This window comes from Perca fluviatilis, chromosome 2 (genome assembly GCF_010015445.1).
Source record: "Perca fluviatilis chromosome 2, GENO_Pfluv_1.0, whole genome shotgun sequence".
NCBI classification, from domain to species: Eukaryota; Metazoa; Chordata; class Actinopteri; order Perciformes; family Percidae; genus Perca; species Perca fluviatilis.
Genome location: NC_053113.1, coordinates 938472 through 957550, shown reverse-complemented (window position 1 = coordinate 957550; position 19079 = coordinate 938472). Strand labels below are relative to the sequence as shown.

At 44.7% G+C, this 19079-nt stretch overlaps 3 protein-coding genes across 4 annotated transcripts in view; all 3 read left to right on the top strand.

Moving 5' to 3' along the window:
* LOC120570713 (NACHT, LRR and PYD domains-containing protein 12-like) overlaps positions 1-19079 on the top strand; it is a 565262-nt gene that overhangs the window by 456381 nt on the left and 89802 nt on the right. The window lies entirely within an intron of this gene.
* Positions 5248-19079, top strand: part of LOC120571318 (heterochromatin protein 1-like) — a 49957-nt gene continuing 36125 nt past the window's right edge. The window contains exon 1 of one of the 2 annotated variants that reach the window (XM_039820204.1): positions 5248-5490. The gene's annotated coding sequence lies outside the window, so the exon portion shown is untranslated. Of the gene's footprint in view, positions 5515-19079 lie in introns of both variants that reach the window. The other variant, XM_039820216.1, reaches the window with a different exon arrangement.
* On the top strand, positions 7098-17367 carry LOC120571420 (chromobox protein homolog 1-like). The gene is made up of 3 exons (XM_039820363.1): positions 7098-7359; positions 16459-16703; positions 17002-17367. The coding sequence occupies exons 1-3, from the start codon at positions 7330-7332 to the stop codon at positions 17216-17218; spliced, it is 492 nt and encodes a 163-aa protein (XP_039676297.1). The 5' UTR covers positions 7098-7329; the 3' UTR covers positions 17219-17367.

Here is a 19079-nt window from a genome sequence, read left to right as displayed (position 1 = left end):
GGATGTTCATGTGGAAGAAATGCTAAACTAAGCAACATGGAATAACATTTCATGGATGAAAAATGTGTTTTACAATATTTTATTATTACTAAAGTGTTCATTTTTTGATAGCTCTGCAAACCCTTGGTGTTCTCTCAATGAGCTTCATGAGGTAGTCACCTGAAATGGTTATACCTTCACAGGTGTGCTTTGTCAGGGTTAATTAGTGGAAGTTTTTCCTTTATTAATAAAAAAGCAAAGGGTGGCTACTTTGAAGAATCTAAAATATAAGACATGTTTTCAGTTATTTCACACTTTTTTGTTAAGTACATAATTCCATATGTGTTCATTCATAGTTTTGATGCCTTCAGTGAGAATCTACAATGTAAATAGTCATGAAAATAAAAAGGAAACTCATTGAATGAGAAGGTGTGTCCAAACTTTTGGCACAGTATTGTGTGTGTGTGTGTATATATATATATATATATATATATATATATATATATATATATATATATATATATATATATACAGGGTTGGGCCTGGACCTCTCCACCAACCCTGCTCCGGCTATGGCACACCCCTATTTGCATAAAACATTGAAAGACAAGAAAAAACACAGGGCACACACACAACAGACCAACAAAATATGACCACGATCATAACAGTATGCATGTATGTATGTATGTATCCCACAGGAGTCTCTGGTGGATTAGACACATGAGAACAGCTGGTTGTATTCGGGGGGAAGTTTGTGAGCTTTTGGCTAATTCTGGGATTTTTAACCCATGTATAATCATTTGTTTTATTAATTTGATCTGTCCTCTTCTTAAATAAACTGAGTTGAATTGAACTTAGTTTCTTCTTATTTTACAGGTTTATTCTTTTTTATGACACTCTTATGACATCATACTTCAGTTTATCACAAACATGAAGGAAGGGTAAAAACTCATCTGAAAAGTAACTACAAAATGCATTTCCTGCAGAAAATGCTTGTGAAGGCTGAAAAGCTAAATTGCTAAAGTTTAACTAGATTGCTGGCTTTAATGTGAAAGAAGAAGGTGAGGCAGTAAGAATAGTTGGAAAAGTTGGAATAGTATTAATTAGTTTCCATTTCTTTAACATGATAAATAATACTAAACATGTATGATACTAAAGTGGAATATTTAAAGGTTTTCTGAAAAGCTGTCACTACACTGAATTGCAGGCTTCAATGTGAAGAAGAAGGTGAAGTTATGCAAAAAATTAGCAACATTGGAAACTGTTCTAATTAATATGAATGTCTTTAAAATATGAATAATGCTAACATTGTATGAAATATCTGCACCACTGAACTCTATTGATCTGCGCTCGTTGCTGAGCAACAGTCTGCTCCGTTAGTTACTCCTCTGTAGTTCGGTGGGCTCGGTGAGATTCGGGGCTGAAGTTGTAACATTGTTGCATTTTTCATTTGTTTCGGTTTGCGTCACACTGCACTTTATCAAACGCAGCAAACAGTGGAAACACACGTCACGTGGTGGAAGCAGTCGCTTGTTGATTGGACAGAATATCAGAGGGAAACTCTCCGAAATAATGAAGCTCCACTACATTTCTACCGTGTTGGCTTTTCTGGTTCTGCTTTAGTGTTTTTAATATTTTAGAGGAAGGTGAACAATGGGAGCAGCTGACAGTGTTGGCTCTATCATTAAATGTCTTTAGTTGTGTTTAAGAGGAGTTGGAGCAGAGTGTCTGTTAAAACCTAGGCCACTGTTTGAAGGGAACTGGAATCTTACTGGAAGCTGACTCGCTAGAAAAAACAAATGCATTTTAACGCTGTAAATTGAAAAAAAAAAGACAGTTTCAGGCATTCACATTTGCTGGAGGAACTAACCTGCACATGCATTACATATGGATCTGAAAGTTATCATCCATTAAACCAGATATTTAAGTCTGTAAACTGTGTGAAAGGTTGAAACTGCAGGCTAGTAAATGCTCTGTTTTTGGTCCACTTCCTGTGTTTGGGTCAGATCCCGTTCTCACCTAGTCTGGCTATCACCAGACCAAGCTCAATCTTTTCAGATTGAACAGGGTGAAATCTAATCGCCCTCAGATGGGGCTGGGTTTACCCAGTCTAGTTCTCACCTGAAGGGAACCAAACTCTAGTTCACTTGGAAGAGAACCGAGACCCCCGTTATCAAGTGGACCAGAGTTCAGATGAGCTTCCACACCGCCCCAAACCAACCGGACTATCGGACCAAACACTCCAGAGTTCATTTATAACGGACCAAACTGTCAGGTGTGAAGGAGACCTTACTGTAGGTCTCCTGTACACTGCCTGCGTGGCATGAGCGTGGCGTTTTTTTTTCATATCTCTTTACACACTAGAAACGTGTCTGATGTGGCGCTGCTGCTACAGTCACTTTTTGGCAAGTGGAAACGTGCATTTTATGGATGTATTGCTTCTTAAAGAATGTATTTAAACTGGTTAAGTTCTTGTGGGCTATAATCTGTCAGAATTGAAATCCAGTATTTTTGAGGCAGAAACAACCTTTCAGTGTAAAGGTAGGGGCTGAGATCACTTTTTGGCAGAACAGCAGAAGCACGTGTCCCCCCCCCGCTCCAGGTGACTGATGGACAGACAGGTGCTGCTGTCGGTTCACTTTCCTTCTTCAGTTGTCGGATGGAAAGTTGGAGATGTTTCCAATCAGCAGAAATCAGCTGGGACAGCCAACCAACACACACACTGGGAGTCCAACCACTTTAATTAATGTTGACTTTGTGAATATTATATCTGAACTTTTAGCTTCAGTCTTCATCACAGACTCCAGCAGTTTTGGAGTACCGAAGCCAAGTGAATGTAAAATCAATCTGAGCATCACAACTAACTGTTTTAGACACCGATATGGTCATAATAATGCTCCAAAATGCTGTCAAATTGCATTTCTTTTTTAATTGTCACATTTTTCTTAAGGGGAGGAGCCCTAAACCTCCTGCCAAATATGGTCCCCCAAGTCTTTTCCCAAACCTGGGGAAAAGTGCCCAGTGTAGTTAAACAGGAGGAATGTGAGGTAGAACAACAGCCTGTCAACTGCTACTGTTGATTCTGCATCAAGCTGCACAGTTTGGACATGTGCAGCTAACTGACCGCAGCTGGAACATCTGGTGGAGCATCACAGCTGTCTAAAAACAAGGACACATGTTAATGACTGCTACACTTGATTATATCAATAATTCATAATCTATTAGCCTTGTGTGATGACAAAAACCAAAGTTTCTAAATGTCTGACTTGTTTCCATTGCTGCAGAATGACTCCTCAACAATAAATGCCATCCCAATACTGACCTTACTTCCTTCACCTTTTAATGGTTCTGCTATTACCTTCTGCTTTGGTAGCACTAGGGTTCTAACCTTTCTGCCTAATGGCTGTCTCATCTTATTGCTTTTCCCGTCTTTTATTCCTGTTGGCCAGTCAGACTCTTAAAGTTTGGATTTTAGTTCTCTTACAAGCCAGTAACTGACCCTCTGCAGATATGATAGTTTTGTCATTGTGGAACAAACAATCCTTCATGTACATAGACTCTTTGTCCCAAAAACTCTAAGGATTAATATTATTATAACATCTAATTTCATTTTACTTTGTAGTTTGAATTGAGGATTTAAAAGTATAAAATGTTAGTTTAGGGTGAGATTTGTGAAAAAACAGATGGGGGGTGTTAAGTTAACTGACTTGAACTTGACGTGAAAGTATAAGCCAAGCGTCTGTTTTATATCGTTATTTATTCCATACATGTGCAAGGCTCTGTTCATCCGTCTCCATCATTACACACAAGTGAACTGGCATACATGGCATACATGCAGTATGAGAAACTGTTATACCTCAAATATAACAACCAACACTATTACCATAATGTATTGATAAGAGCGTTATCCAAAAATGATATTTAACACACAGATACATACTTTGGGAGGAAGACAATTTACAATGTTACAATGTTACAATTTATGACACAAATAAATGGGTAAAAACAACTTTCTTCAGAGTTCTCATCATAGAATTTAATGTGAAATTACATATTCACAACACTCTGTGTATCATCCGTTCATTCTGTTTGTTCAGACTGAAAGCAAAGACACTGATGATGTCATACAAAGTCAGAAAATAGAAAGCAAACTGTTTCCAGAGGACACTAAAGAATGATGGAGCAGCAGGAAACAGACCAGGTCAGATAGTAAACAGCTGATTATTCATCTGACTTGTAGAATAACCTCAATGATTGGATTGTTTTAAATGTCTGGGAATGTGGAACAACTCAATGCAAAATGAATGAAATAAAACAAGGCCACATGCTGATTATTTGTGACTTGATTTGATGGATTTATTCTTCCTGTTGTGTCTGTGTTTAAACTCCTAATTAAAAGGTAAAGTTTCCATCCACTAAAAGTTCTGTTGTTGCCGCTGACAGACTCAGATTATTATTCTAAGTGTCTGACAACATTATGGAAAGGATCCCTACAGAGATAGAGCTTTTAGTTAAAGAGTAAGATCCTTTTAGTTTGACATGAAACAGCCCAGAAATTACCATCACCAAACTCCACCAGACTCCATGTAAATAATCAGGACTTTTAGCGTGTATAGAGCCAGCACATTTCCACCAGACTCCATGTAAATCATCAGGACTTTTAGCGTGTATAGAGCCAGCATATTTCCACCAGACTCCATGTACATAATCAGGACTTTTAGCGTGTATAGAGCCAGCATATTTCCACCAGACTCCATGTACATAATCAGGACTTTTAGTGAGTATAGAGCCAGCATATTTCCACCAGACTCCATGTAAATAATCAGGACTTTTAGCGTGTATAGAGCCAGCATATTTCCACCAGACTCCATGTACATAATCAGGACTTTTAGCGTGTATAGAGCCAGCATATCTCCACCAGACTCCATGTAAATAATCAGGACTTTTAGCGTGTATAAAGCCAGCCTATTTCCACATGTAAATGGGTGAATTAAGGGTTTATTTCAACCAAACCAGAGTGGTGATTGTTGTTGGAACAGTTGATATATATTTTTTTTCAACTATAGATGAAGTGTGTTTAATAATCATGAAATTGCTATTTTATTTAAATGGAGTCATGTGGAAACATACATTTAAATGCTTACATTATATTTAGTTATTTCTCTTTATACTTACAAATAGTTTTAATTATTTCAGTGCTGTACATTATTTAATACTCAAGTAAAGTACAAGTACCTCGAGTTAAGTCCAGTACTTGAGTACATGTCCTCAGTTCCAGTCCACCACTAACTGATTAATGAACTGAATGTGTATCTGTTGTTCCCCTCCTGACCTCCAGGTGGCGGCGTTCTTTCATTTTAAACTTTAATCTGAAAAACCCTGACTTGGAGGAAACCGGAAGTCTCGTTGTTTCACTGTGATCTCGGGCTGGCGGCGGGATAGTTGTGTTGTTTATTAGTGAGTTTTAAACATAGACAGTATAAGAACGGTTTTAAGAAGACAGAGCTCCAGGTAAACCCGCACACACTCACTCAGGTAAACACTTTAATAACGTTAATAATGTTCTTTTACACGGCTATCAAAGCAAATAGAAGCCAGAGCTGCGCATGCGTTAGTTTCCCATTCTGCTGTTGCTAAGATTCAGGTAAACAGAACGTCCGTTGCTGAGCAACAGTCTGCGCCGTTAGTTGCTCCTCTGTAGTTCGGTGGGCTCGGTGACATTCGGGGCTGAAGTTGTAACATTGTTGCATTTTTCATTTGGTTCGGTTTGCGTCACACTGCACTTTATCAAACGCAGCAAACAGTGGAAACACACGTCACGTGGTGGAAGCAGTCGCTTGTTGATTGGACAGAATATCAGAGGGAAACTCTCTAGAGGAAGGTGAACAATGGGAGCAGCGTCACGTGGTGGAAGCAGTCCAGAGGGTGGGGGGAGGGGAGTCTGGGTGTCCTCCCCCAGGGAAGTTTTGAGTGTCAGCAACTGAATTTTTTTAGCATTTGGATACAGTTTAATGCACCAATTTATGCTGGAAATACCTTTATTTAGCCTATGCTAAGAAGAAAATAACAGATGACAATTCAGAATATATCACAAATATAATGGAAAGTATGTTGTTGCGTATCATTGGGTATTTTTAAATGGGTATATGGAAATCCTGGAGCTTTCTTAGTGGGTGTACTGCGTAATCCTGCGTATCACGTAGACTACACCACTGGAACTAACCTGCACACGCATTACATATGGATCTGAAAGTTATCATCCCTTAAACCAGATATTTAAGTCTGTAAACTGTGTGAAAGGTTGAAACTGCAGGCTAGTAAATGCTCTGGTTTTGGTCCACTTCCTGTGTTTGGGTCGGATCGCGTTCCCACCTGAACCCGGGACCCCCGTTTCCAAGGCGGACCAGAGTTCTGGTGTTTGATCTGCACCGAGTTCAGATTGAGGACAGTAAAGTTGTTAGTGTAAGTTAGCACACCTAAACAACGGAGTCTGAGTGAGACAGGAAGACAGCTGTCTCCGAGATGACGTCATCTTCTGCCTTCTGTAGAAGTGGTGAACTTACAGCTTGCAGCACTTTAATCACATATAGTGGGGAGCTTTGGACTGATATCTAGTGTCGGCAAAATCACTTTTTCCTGAAATGCTCTGAGTGAATTTAACAAAAGTAAAATTCACAAAGTCAGGCTGAGGAGGAGAGACTAGGTAGAGTCAGGCTGAAGTATTTCGGATAGATTAGCGGCTTTCCTCAACAGACCACAAGGTTGATAACAGATTTCCTGATGCGAAAATAGAGAATACACATTGTTCGTACTTTATACTGAGTGAGCAGCAGTATGTAAGTATGATAACGGGAAACACATTATTTGTGAAAAAAATAAACACGGCCGCTTAGGCCTGTCATGATAGTCAATAAATCGAGTTATCGCACGATAAAAGAAAAAAATGAGCTCGATAATCTTTCCGGCCGCGATAATTTCCATGTGCATGCTTGTTTGTTTTCCTCGTCTCGCTCTACCAGAGAGACTGGAGGACCACTCTCGGTTCCTTAGCGTAATGAGGAGTGAACCCTCTTGTCAGTCGCATGGTCTTTGTGTGGGCGGGACTCCAGGCGGAGAGAGACAGAGAAACGCTAGTTGAGAGTTGGAGCAGGGTTTCCCGCAGCACTTTGCAGTTAAGGCGCCGTCAAAAAAAAAGTATATGAGCGATTTCACCCGTGTTACTCGACGTCCCGTTTTCTCCCTTTCATTCCAAACCACACAGCTGACAACCTGCAGGTGGAGGCGGTGGCTCGGACATACACGCCGCTGTGGACTCGTCAGTCTCGCAAGCGGTTTCAGGAAAGTGGCTGCATGTGTCCGACAATGCACAGAACATTAACGGTACAAGCCTGTGTGTGCGTGTGTGTGCTTGTGTGTGTGTGTGCGTGTGTGCGTGTGTGCTTGTGTGTGTGTGTCGTTTTGTGTGTGTGTGTGGCGTGTGTGTGTGTGTGTGTGTGTTTTGTGTGTGTTGGTGTCGGCCCCCCTACCGAAGCTCCGACCTGAAGAGGAGCAGAAGCCGCCCTTCGCCAAAATGAAGACTGAAAAACAGAACTATTTTGGTACATTTACTCGCCATGTGGCAGATAGCCATACAGATAGATTTAATTTATTAATTATATATTATTTAAATTTAATATTTAGTGTTAAATGTAGTACAGAGTCTGTAGTCTGAGAACTTACGTGTCACAAACGGCAATTCCACAACTGTACATCAGCGTGAAAGACGACATACTATATATATATATATATACACACACACATATATATATATATATATGTGTGTGTGTATATGTGTGTGTATATATTGTAGCGTTCCACGTTCTGCCGCACGGCTGGCTAGGTAGCTGAATGACGAGGAGACAGTGGCTGAAGTTTAACCGGATGGACCGGGCTTTATTACCCTCGAACACAGGCTAATAACAGGGTTGGAAGAGTGCCCAAAAACAAAAACCAAAGCTGCTGGCCCGACTACTCTCCTAGCTTCCTCCCTCTCCGTAAAACTTCCCCCTCCTTCCCCCCCCCTCTCCAACCTGACCAATCAGCTGAACTAGGGCAACATCTTCCCCAATGAACACCCCCGACTCTCCCATATTAGTCCTGCAGGGTCGCTACACTGCCCCCCCCGCTAATTCCTTGTCCCCGAGGAAGCTCAAAGTCTTGAAAGCGACCCGGCAATCTCCGCACCCTCTGCGACCTCCTAACTCCTTGACCCTCCGGGAGAGGTCTAGGAGCGGTAGAGGCATTTCTTGGCACTACAGCTCCAAGCGGTGTCACCACCTCTCCTCGAAGAGCATCCTGCTGCCGTATTGGTGGGCCTCTCCTGCGGCACGGTGATCCTACACTTGCCCCGGTCTGTGTCACTGGGAAAGCCGGCTGTTGGTTACCTCGGTATGGTGCCATCCTATCCCGGTGTAGAACTACTGTGCGTCCTCTTGGAGCCAGTTTAATGCGGTACACAACCTGGCCCACCCTTTGGACCACGTAGCAGGGACCAATCCATGTGCTGTCCAACTTAGGGCAGCGGCCCTTAACTCTCTTGGGACCATACACCCAGGCAAGATCCCCTGCCTGGAAGTCCTGTCCTTTGACGTGCACGTCGTAGCCTCGTTTTTGACGGACCCCGGCCTGCTGCGATTGGTGCCTGGCAAAGTTGTGGGCCGTCTCCAATCGGTCCTGTAACTGCCTGGCATATTCTGGCCCTGCCGAGGCATCGGGTGCATCTGGTGGCCGTCCATAGGCCAGCTCCGTCGGCGTTCTCAGCTCTCTGCCGAGCATCAACAATGCAGGAGTACATCCGGTGGATTCTTGGACTGCGCTGCGGCACGCCATGAGGATGAGGGGAATCTGCAGATCCCAATCACTCTGGTCCGGGGCAGTGGAAAGGGCCAGCTGGGCACTCAAGGTCCGCATGAACCGCTCCACTAATCCGTCACTTTGTGGGTGCAGCGGAGTAGTCCTCGTCTTCCGGATGTCAAGCTGGCTACACATTGTGGTGAACACCTGTGCTTCGAAGTTCCGCCCCTGGTCTGAGTGGAGCTGTGATGGTGTTCCGAAGCGGCTGAACATTCCTTGTACCAAGGCCTCAGCCACGGTTGTCGCCTCCTGGTCAGGAAGGGGGTATGCTTCGGGCCACTTCGTAAAATAGTCAATGGCGACTAGCACATATCGGTTCCCTCTACTAGTACGGGGGAGGGGCCCCAGCACATCAACGGCCACTCTGTCCATGGGCGCCCCTACCCGGTGCTGCTGTAAGGGTGCACGGGACTGACCTTGGGGGCCTTTACGGGCAGTACAGGCATCACATCGGCGGCAGTAGTCTTCCACATCCCTCCTACTCTGGCCCCAGTAGAACGTCTGTCTCAGCCGTCTTAAGGTCTTTGTCACCCCAAAGTGACCAACTCCGGGGCTACCATGATGTGCTTCAAGCACTTCCTCACGGAGGTTTTTGGGTACAACCACTTGCCATTGTGGTTCTCCAGTGGCTGGCACACGCCAGCATCTCTTCAGGACTCCCTCATGCAGCTCCACTCCAGGCCATTGAGACCAGAGCCCTCTGACGGTGGCGGACTGGCCAACCACATCTTCCCAGGGTGGTCGGATGTTAGCATCCAGCCACCCCATGACCAGATTGAGGTCAGGGTCCTCGAGTTGCAATTCCCTCCACCTCTTCACATTATCGGGTAACAGCGCCCGACAGATCACCCTTCCAGCGTTCTGGCTTGCTGCTTCACGTTCTTCAGCACGGTCACAGTGGTGACAGCCTGGAGCGCATGGTCGGCGGGAGAGACTGTCTGCATTGTTGTGACTTTCCCCAGCTCTGTGCTGAATAGTAAACTGAAAGGCCTGGAGTTGTTCGATCCACCTGGCTACTTGTCCTTCTGGCTCTGGACATGAGCCACTTCAAGGCAGCGTGGTCAGTGCGGATAGTGAACTGGAGGCCACAGAGGATATGCTTGAAATGGCCCACAACATCGATCACTGCCAAGAGTTCCCTGCGAGTGACGCAGTAGTTCTTCTCTGGCTTATCGAGGGAGCGACTGTGGTAAGCAACAACACGCTCGCCCTCTGGGGTCAGCTGCGAGAGTACGGCGCCAAGACCTGTGTTGCTGGCGTCCGTGTCGAGGATAAACGGCAGCTCAGGGTTGGGTGCAACCAGCACCGGGTCCTTGCATAAGACCTGTTTTAGCTGGTGGAAGGCAGCTTCCTGATCATGTCCCCACTCATAGGGAACATCTTTGCGCAGTAAGTTGAACATGGGCGCAGCCACCGTAGAGAATCCAGCCACAAACCGTCTGTAGTAGGAAGCCAATCCCAGGAAGGATCTCAGTTGCCGGACATCAGTGGGGGTGGGCCAATCCCGGACAGCTGCTACCTTGTCTGGTTCTGTCATGATGCCAGCTTCACTTACTTTATGACCCAAGAAGGATACCTCCCGCCGCAGGAAGCAGCACTTACCGGGATGAAGCTTCAGGCCTGCAATCTTGATCCGCTCCAGTACTTCTCTCAGGTTCTCAAGTGCTGAGTCAAAACTGGGCCCATGGACAAGGAGATCATCAAGGTAGACTAGGCAGCGCTCGGGGGGGACACCCACAAGGACCTTTTCCATCAGCCTCTCAAATGTTGCGGGGGCGTTGCACAGTCCGAACGGCATGGTGGTGAACTGCCACAGGCCCCGCCCCATGGTAAAGGCGGTCTTGGCTTTGTCTTCTGGAGCCATAGCCACCTGCCAATATCCACTCCGGAGGTCCAATGAGGAAAACCAGGCTGAGCCGGCCACGTAGTCGAGGGACTCATCTATCCGCGGCAGTGGATAAGAGTCTTTCACTGTCTTGTCGTTTAATGGTCGGAAGTCGACACAAAACCTCCACTTTCCATCCTTCCTAGGAGCCATAACGACCGATGACACCCATGGACTTTCGGGACCGCCAACTTTTATTTCCAAAATTCTTTTTTTTTTTAATGCCAGCATCCTTCATTTCTTGTGGCTCTGGTTGGGGGGGGGTTGCTTTTTTGCGGGAATATGGGAGGCGCCTAGGCCGCTAGCGGATTGGCTGTGCATCCCCAGTATTGATGGAGTGCTGAACCAAGTGGGTGAGCCCCACGTCGTTGGGGTTGGTGGAAAAACTGTGTCGATACTCATGCAGGAGGTTCCAGAGCCTATTCTGCTGCTCCAAGCTCAGACCTGCACGATTTTTCTCCCACAGGTCCTTGACGGTTGCACTGGCGGCTGTCTCTTTCTCAGAAATGGGGGCTACACTTGCGGTCTGGATCACTGCAGGTAATGGTGGCTGGTTGTCCGATGGGACAAGGGCTGTGGGGCTGTCAGCGGTTAGTGGACAAGGGCTTCTTGCCGAGTGGCCCTCCCCCCGAGGTGAGTCTGGAGAATGGGACGGTTCTCCTTGTACATCATCGTCCTCAACTAAATAACTAGTCATTTTTGGAATGTGAGGGTCACTGAGGAAGGGAATAGATACCCCATCAAGGAACATAATTGTCCGTGTTTGGAAGTCGAGTATAGCCCTTGCTTCACACAGGAAGTCCAGTCCAAGTATACAACTCTCAGTTACTTCAGCGACCCAGATTGGTTGGCAGGTGGAATAAGCCCCCACTTGGATCTGTGTTTCACACCGTCCTAGCATGGGGGCCTTTCCCCCTGTTACTGTGGTGAGTGGGACATTGGTGGCTTGGGGTAGAGTTCCAGCTGGCAGGAGATCAGGGTGAAGGAGAGTTGCGGTTGAGCCAGAGTCGAGCAGGGCGTTGGTCAATTGGCCATTGACCAATATCGGTACTCGGCAGCTATCATTGTTTGGGGTCTTTTGCGTGCGAAGGGCATGAGTGACAGGGAGGCGGAGCGCTTTTACCGCAGAATGATTGTCACAACCTCTGGGGAGCGAAGGTTGGCTCGCGTTGCTCCCCTCTACACCGAGCCTTGAGCGTTTCCCGATGCCGGCACACCCAAAGCAGAATCGAGAATAGGACAGAAGCGCCAGGTGTGACCCCCCTGATTGCACCTCCAGCAGATTTGCCTCTGTCGATCTTCAGGTGAAGGGAAAGGACGTCCGGGGCCCGTCGGCAGAGAGGTTGGTCCAATCTGCGGAGAAGCTTGACTCTTGGGCCTTGTTGACACCTGTCCGGATAGGTTATCGAAACCTTCTATGAGGATGTCTTCCACCGCCAGTGCTTTCTGTAGAGCTGCTTCCAGGGTCTGTGGGTCAGCAAGCCGGACTTGTTGTCGCAATGGAAGAGGTAGGAGGCCACGAATGAATGCTTCTTTAGTTAGCACCAAGCGTGTTTCATCGTCAAACTCAGGGAATCCTCTTTGAGCGAGGTAGCGCAGCTCCGCTGCAAACACTCCTAGCTTTTCTCCAGGTGCCCGCATTCGTTCATTAAACCTCTGCCGCATCACAACTGCAGGGGTGGTGGTCCCAAAGCGTCTCTCTAGTGCCCTGGATATAGCTTGTGGGTTCTCCAGGTCCGCCGCAGTCACATCTAGCAGTACTTTCCTAGCTTCACCTTCCAATGCTGAGATCAAATGGACGGCTCTCTCTGCTGGGGACCAGCCATTTGCGGCTGCTAGAAGACCAAACTGGGCCCAGTATGTTTCCCAGGAAGTGAGTCCATCATAGCGCCCAACCTTTAAGCGGACGTCTCTGGGGGATGGTTGTTGCACCCTCATTAGGGCCGTGGTTAGTGCAGCAGTCAAAGCTGGTACCAGGTCACCTGGTCGGTTAGCAGCCGCAGGTGAACTAGCTGGGGTGGCAGTAAGGGAGCAACACTTTTCACATCTCTCCACAGGTTGACAAACTGAACTGGCACCCTCATCGGAATGGTGGGCGGGTTGTGAATCCAAGCCACCCCCTGGAACATTAGCATCATGGGTAGCAACTGCAGCATGCTTATTTTTGGATGTGGCCGTTTTGACACTGGCATGGTTGGTGCCCACATGTTCCCTATTAGCGTTAGCCTGATAAGCATTAGCATGAGCCTCTGACTCCTGGGGTTTAGTCACAGAGCTTTCCAGGAAAAGTCCGAAAGCACGTTCCATTGCAAGGCTCATCCTCTGCATAAAGCCCTCCTCTATTCTAGCTGTAATGTCTTTCTCTAACTCTGTGATAGAACTTGGTTGGCCATCCATTTTACCTTTGGGATCTGCCCGAGTAGTGACATCATCGATGACTGGTCGACTGATGCAAGGTCTGCGTGCGTCCGGGTTGTTTACATTTAATTCTCCGGGGCATGGTCTGGCTAGTGCGGCAACTTGAAACGGACTTTTCCTCATAGCTTCGGGAACGTCCGTCAGCAATGTAGCTAGGGGTGAGTGAGTTGTTTTCCCCACCTTTCTCCGTACAACTTGGTCGCCCTCTGCCGGCTTACCCTTTGGTGTTTCAGGGGGAGTGTATAGGGCATAGCGGTCCGGTTTTCCGTTACGTTCAGCCATCTTGTTTCCTCGGTGGTGGCTAGCGGTGGTAGCCAGCTATCGTGCGGGGAAGGGAAGCGTGGTTGATCCCACTTCTGACACCAATGTAGCGTTCACGGCTCTGCCGCACGGCTGGCTAGGTAGCTGAATGACGAGGAGACAGTGGCTGAAGTTTAACCGGATGGACCGGGCTTTATTACCCTCGAACACAGGCTAATAACAGGGTTGGAAGAGTGCCCAAAAACAACAACCAAAGCGCTGCTGGCCCCGACTACTCTCCTAGCTTCCTCCCCTCTCCGTAAAACTTCCCCTCCTTCCCGCCTCCTCTCCAACCTGACCAATCAGCTGAACTAGGGCAACATCTTCCCCCAATGAACACCCCCCGAATCTCTCCCATATTAGTCCTGCAGGGTCGCTACAATATATATATATATATATATGTATATATATATAATATATATAATATATATATATATATATAATGTATATATATATGTATATATGTATGATGTATGTATGTATGTATGTGTATATATATATATATATATATGTATATGTATATATATATGTATATATGTATATATATATATATATATATATATATATATATATATATATATATATATATATATATATATATGTGTGTATATGTGTGTATATATATATATATATGTATGTATATATATATGTATGTATGTATATGTATGTATATATGTATGTATATATGTATGTATATATGTATGTATATATATGTATGTATATATGTATGTATATATATATATATGTATATATATATATATGTATATATATATGTATATGTGTATACATATGTATATGTATACATATGTATATGTATGTGTGTGTATATGTGTGTGTGTGTGAGTCTAAATTCATCCAGGATAACAGGAATATCCCGGCTTAATCCCTTATCCTGGTTATGTGCAATTAGGGTTGTGATGGACAATATCATCGTCCATCGTGATGGCTGGCTGACATCACGATGGAGAGCCACCATCGTGATGCCCCCCGTCCACCTTGTCAAACACACTAATCCTATTCGCGGGCACTGGACGGGAAATTGACAAGTGCGTCGGTCTTAAACTAGCAAAGACAAAAAGACAAGACATAGAGCTCCTTAAGTGGAAGCTACTTTTTCCCCCTTTTACGTGCAACCTATTTGTGAAAAAGACCATCGCTTTGAGCAGACTGCTGATTGGCTGTAGTGATACATTCTCTCTCTCTCCCTGTCAGTTGTAGCTCGCTCTACCTTCTAGTAACGTTGAACACAGCGGTCTCGAGTGAGAGAGAAAAAAGTGTTAAAAGTGGAACGCTATCACACTTTCCTTTCTCCCCTCATTGGACTAAGTTTGTCGACACTACTCTGTGCGTGCATCAATAAGTATGTCTGAGGTCCTGTAGGTACGGGACGATGTTATGTAGGATTTATGAATGTACGTTAGCCACAGTAAGCTAACTCACCAGGGTCCTATTTTATGTGTGAGCTAGCTAATATTGCACTGCAAGAGTTATGTTTCTGTTTATTGAATGCGTTATTCAGTGCAAACATAACCGAGAATGTAGTTTAAACTCAGTAATGATGGTATGTTAGGTTATTACTGTCGCTCTGTTGAAGGCAAACGTCCCACTGTACTGTTATTACGCAGATCACGGACATCTGATTGATTTTACTGCACCGTACTTAAGTGAAAGTAATATGATATTTTGTCCAAACAAAACTAAATGTTTTCACCCATCTTCACAAACTGTTGCCTGTTATGTAAATTTTCACGTCTGGCTCCTGAACGGTTTAGAGTAATTTGTTCCTTTGTTCAGACACATAAACGTGCGGTCTCACACATGCACTTACTCAGACATTCTGGGATGGGAGACAAAAACCCGCTTTGGTTTGTTTGCATTTCTGTAAACCAATCACAATGGTCTTGGGCGGCACTGAGCTCTGGACGCAACAACTTTGGCTCTGCAAAATAGTCTCAGGAAGGAAGTTGTTTAGATGGAACATTTTCACCCCGATAGAAGAAACCCCATCTGCATGTTGACCAAGAGCAGGGCTCAGCTTTGACACACACACACACACAAACACAAACACACACACACACACACACACACACACACACACACACACACACACACACACACACACACACACACACACACACACACACACAGAGGTGCGCACTGAGCAAAGTTACTCTAGGATAAATAGGTTTGAAATTATTTTTACACCTGAAATACATTCTTTTGTTATTACAAAGGGAAAGTACCGAAAAAAGGTATCGTTGGGTACCGGAACCAAATTTCAGGTATCGGTACCGGCAACGGTAAAATGTGAACGGTACCCAACCCTAGCCACATGTAATATAAAATGAAGTTAACTGTTTACACAATACGGTAAAATGAGCTATTTAAATGAGCTGCATACATGGCTGAACGTAATTTGATCTCACCAGTGTATCACCCTGTGTAACATTACTTCACCCGCAGCAATCCTGCCACAACCGGTCCCAAAACATCCCAGTTAGATATGAAATGGTGTAACGTTAAACATATTCTTTGTAAATCTTTACAATTATTCCCAGAAAGAACCAACCAGGCCTGCCTTGTTGCACGATCAAAACGTCTTTTTCAAAACTTGCCATTTTCAGCATGTAGCTCGCTAACTCAAAGTTTGTTGTTGTTTCCCGAAACGAACTGAGTTTTGCAAGGTGAGAAACATCTGGCGATTTTCTGGTAAATGAACTGTCGTTGATTGAGGCTACTGTGCATGTAGCTTGTAGCTCCAGTTAATGACTTTTGTGGCTTACATTTTAGTAGTTATTTCAGTTGTAATGCAAGAGATACTTCACACTCTGAAGTCCTATGGATTGGTCACCTCATCATACCTTGCATTTTCTCCATTTGAATATAGTAAAACATGGTGAACTATAATTCACTCCCACCTCCCATTAGTTCTTCTAACCCTTGCATCATTATCTCTGCATGTTTCCCCCTTGGGTCTACCAAAGGAGCCCTCAGCAGATGTCAAGCTGGCGACCGTAGCAGGAAAGAAGGGCATAAAGGCTGAGGAGGAGGAGCAGCCTGCAGCACCTCCTGCAGCAGCAGTGAAGGAGGAGGAAGAAGAGGAGGAGCAGCCTGCAGCAGCAGCAGCAGTGAAGGAGGAAGAGGAGGAGTATGTGGTGGAGAAGGTTTTGGACCGCAGATTGGTGAAGAGAAGAGTAGAGTTCCTGCTGAAATGGAAGGGGTTCTCAGAGTAAGTATGAGTCTATAATATTAATACTTGGTGTTCTTGGTCCTGAAAAAAAAAGAATATATATATTTTATCTTGTTCAATTAGAAATTTCAGATAATCTACAGCATAAGTTTTGGCATTGTATCATGCCCTCAAAGTTGAAGGTTTGGTATTTTGACACTAGTTTGCAGACCATCAAATAACCTTACAAAATGGCAATAGAAAAAAAGAATAATATGAATTAGCAATTAGACTGAGAATGTATTGCCTTAAAACAAAGCCTGATGAGATTTTCTTCTGTTTGCGCTCACCTTTCCAGTGAGGATAACACATGGGAGCCGCAAGACATCCTGGACTGCCCCGACCTTATCACCGAGTACATGCAGAAACACATGGAGGAGGAGGAGAAGAAGGAGGGCAAGAGGAAAGGTGTCAGTGAGGCCTCTGGAGACTCAGAGGAGCGAGGGAGCAAGAGGAAGAAGGAGGAGGTGAGCCAAGGAAAGAGGTTACTCCGAACTGAAGTCCCAGAAATCTAATCTCATTTTCAATGAAAATTAATACAGCGCAACAAATGGAGAAATTTCTGTTAAACGACAAATGCAGATGAGAAAAGGGTATTTTACAATAACTTTGATCCCTGCTGTAGACTCTCTGTGTAGTCAGAGACATATATTGTGTAATTGATGTTTTCAGTTCAATTAATTAAATCCAATAAATGGAACACTCACAAGATGTCACCAAAATCACTCTGTCCCCTTTAAATCTTTCAGAAAATGATGTAAGTGTATCGAAATATATCGAATCGTATCGAATCGTATCGTGGGCTGAATATCGTGATATATATCGTATCGTGAGTTGAATATCGTGTATCGTATCGTATCGTATCGTGAGATTAGTGTATCGCTACAGCCCTAACGACCAGCCACGCTCGCCTCAGGCATGAGGCAGTGGAAAATGGAGGTAACAGTGTTACATTATGTGACAGATTATTAGTTCCAAGTGAGAATATTAGTGTGAAATTGAACACTACGTATATGCCAATGTTGTTTTCAATAAAAAAAACATTTGCACAAAGCAAGCCGATCCACTTTTCCATGTTGATAAGCTCATTAAAACAAAAAAATATAATGGGACAAAAAGAAATCAAGGGACATTTAGAATAGATTAAAATGTGTGATTAATTGCGAATAATCGTGAGTTAACTATGATATTAAATTATTAATTATTAAATATTTTAATCGTTTGACAGCACTAGTTTATTTAAATACCAGTTCAAACCAATGCATTGGATTTTCAGTTAGTTGTATGGTGTGCACACACTTTAAATGTTAATGGCCATGTATTTATTGTGCTACCGGTTTACCTTTTTTCACTTGGCCTTGGTCCAAAGAAACTGTCCTCAGCTGCCGATGTTGTGTCGCCACACCTGAGTTTCCAGTCTGCACTGCTCCACGCAACTGCATCCAGCTGCCCACGATCGGCCAATGCGTGGTCCACTGCCCGGCACCTCCGACGTCCGTCCGCACTGCGTCCAGCCTGGGTTGCTCTCCAATGCGTGGTCCACTGCCCGGCACCGACCTCCGATGTCCGTCCGCACCGCGTCCAGCTGCCCACACTCTCAAATGCGTGATCCACTGCCCGGTTCGGTTCCTCGACTTTGCTGCACGAGTAGAAGCTATCGTGGTTGGTTGTATAAACGACCCACCTCAAGGCCCAGAAATCCCTCGATGCCGTTTCTGATTGCGCAATCCCACGAATCCTCGATCAGCTGTTATCATATCCCTTGAATGGCGATCCTTGCGAGCTCTTTAACCAAGCTTTTTACTTTAATGTAGACTCTTTAATCTCACTCCTACATTAGGCCAATATGGTGGGATCAGGGGAGAACTTGCTCGGACGCGTGTTCTACGTGCCAATAATCAATGTCCACACTTTGTCTGTATTTCGGTGCTGTAACCCATTTATTTTCAGTATCACGGCCTGCTTACCGTCGCACAAGCATAGAGTCCATTTCATTTCTGGTTTAGTTTCCTTGTCAAACAACTGAAACAAACTGACACGACTGACACAGTAAAAAGCTGTCTGCTTTCCCCGTTTTCCACACACCTGTGTACCTGTGGTTGATTAGCTTTATGCCTTCCCAAAGCAATGCTCCACCCAGTGCTCAAACATAAAACTGCACCTTGACTTAACCAACATACTAGCCTATACAAACAAAGTGGTGAAATGGCTCCAAAACCTTGGATGGTATGATTATGATGGTTTCAGTTCAGAGCACTGGTCAGTAAATGTATATTTTTAGGCAGCTTACACATTCGTCTGTTATCATCTGCCACGCTTTCTCTCGCTTTTTCATTACAGCGGCCATGTTTCCTCTTTACAAATAATGTGTTTCAC

Coding starts and splice junctions, on each gene's coding strand:
- LOC120571420 (XM_039820363.1), top strand. CDS start 7,330: ATGTGTCCGACAATGCACAGAACATTAACG. Junction 7,360..16,458: donor CAATGCACAGAACATTAACG/GTACAAGCCTGT, acceptor GGTCTACCAAAG/GAGCCCTCAGCAGATGTCAA. Junction 16,704..17,001: donor AAATGGAAGGGGTTCTCAGA/GTAAGTATGAGT, acceptor TCACCTTTCCAG/TGAGGATAACACATGGGAGC.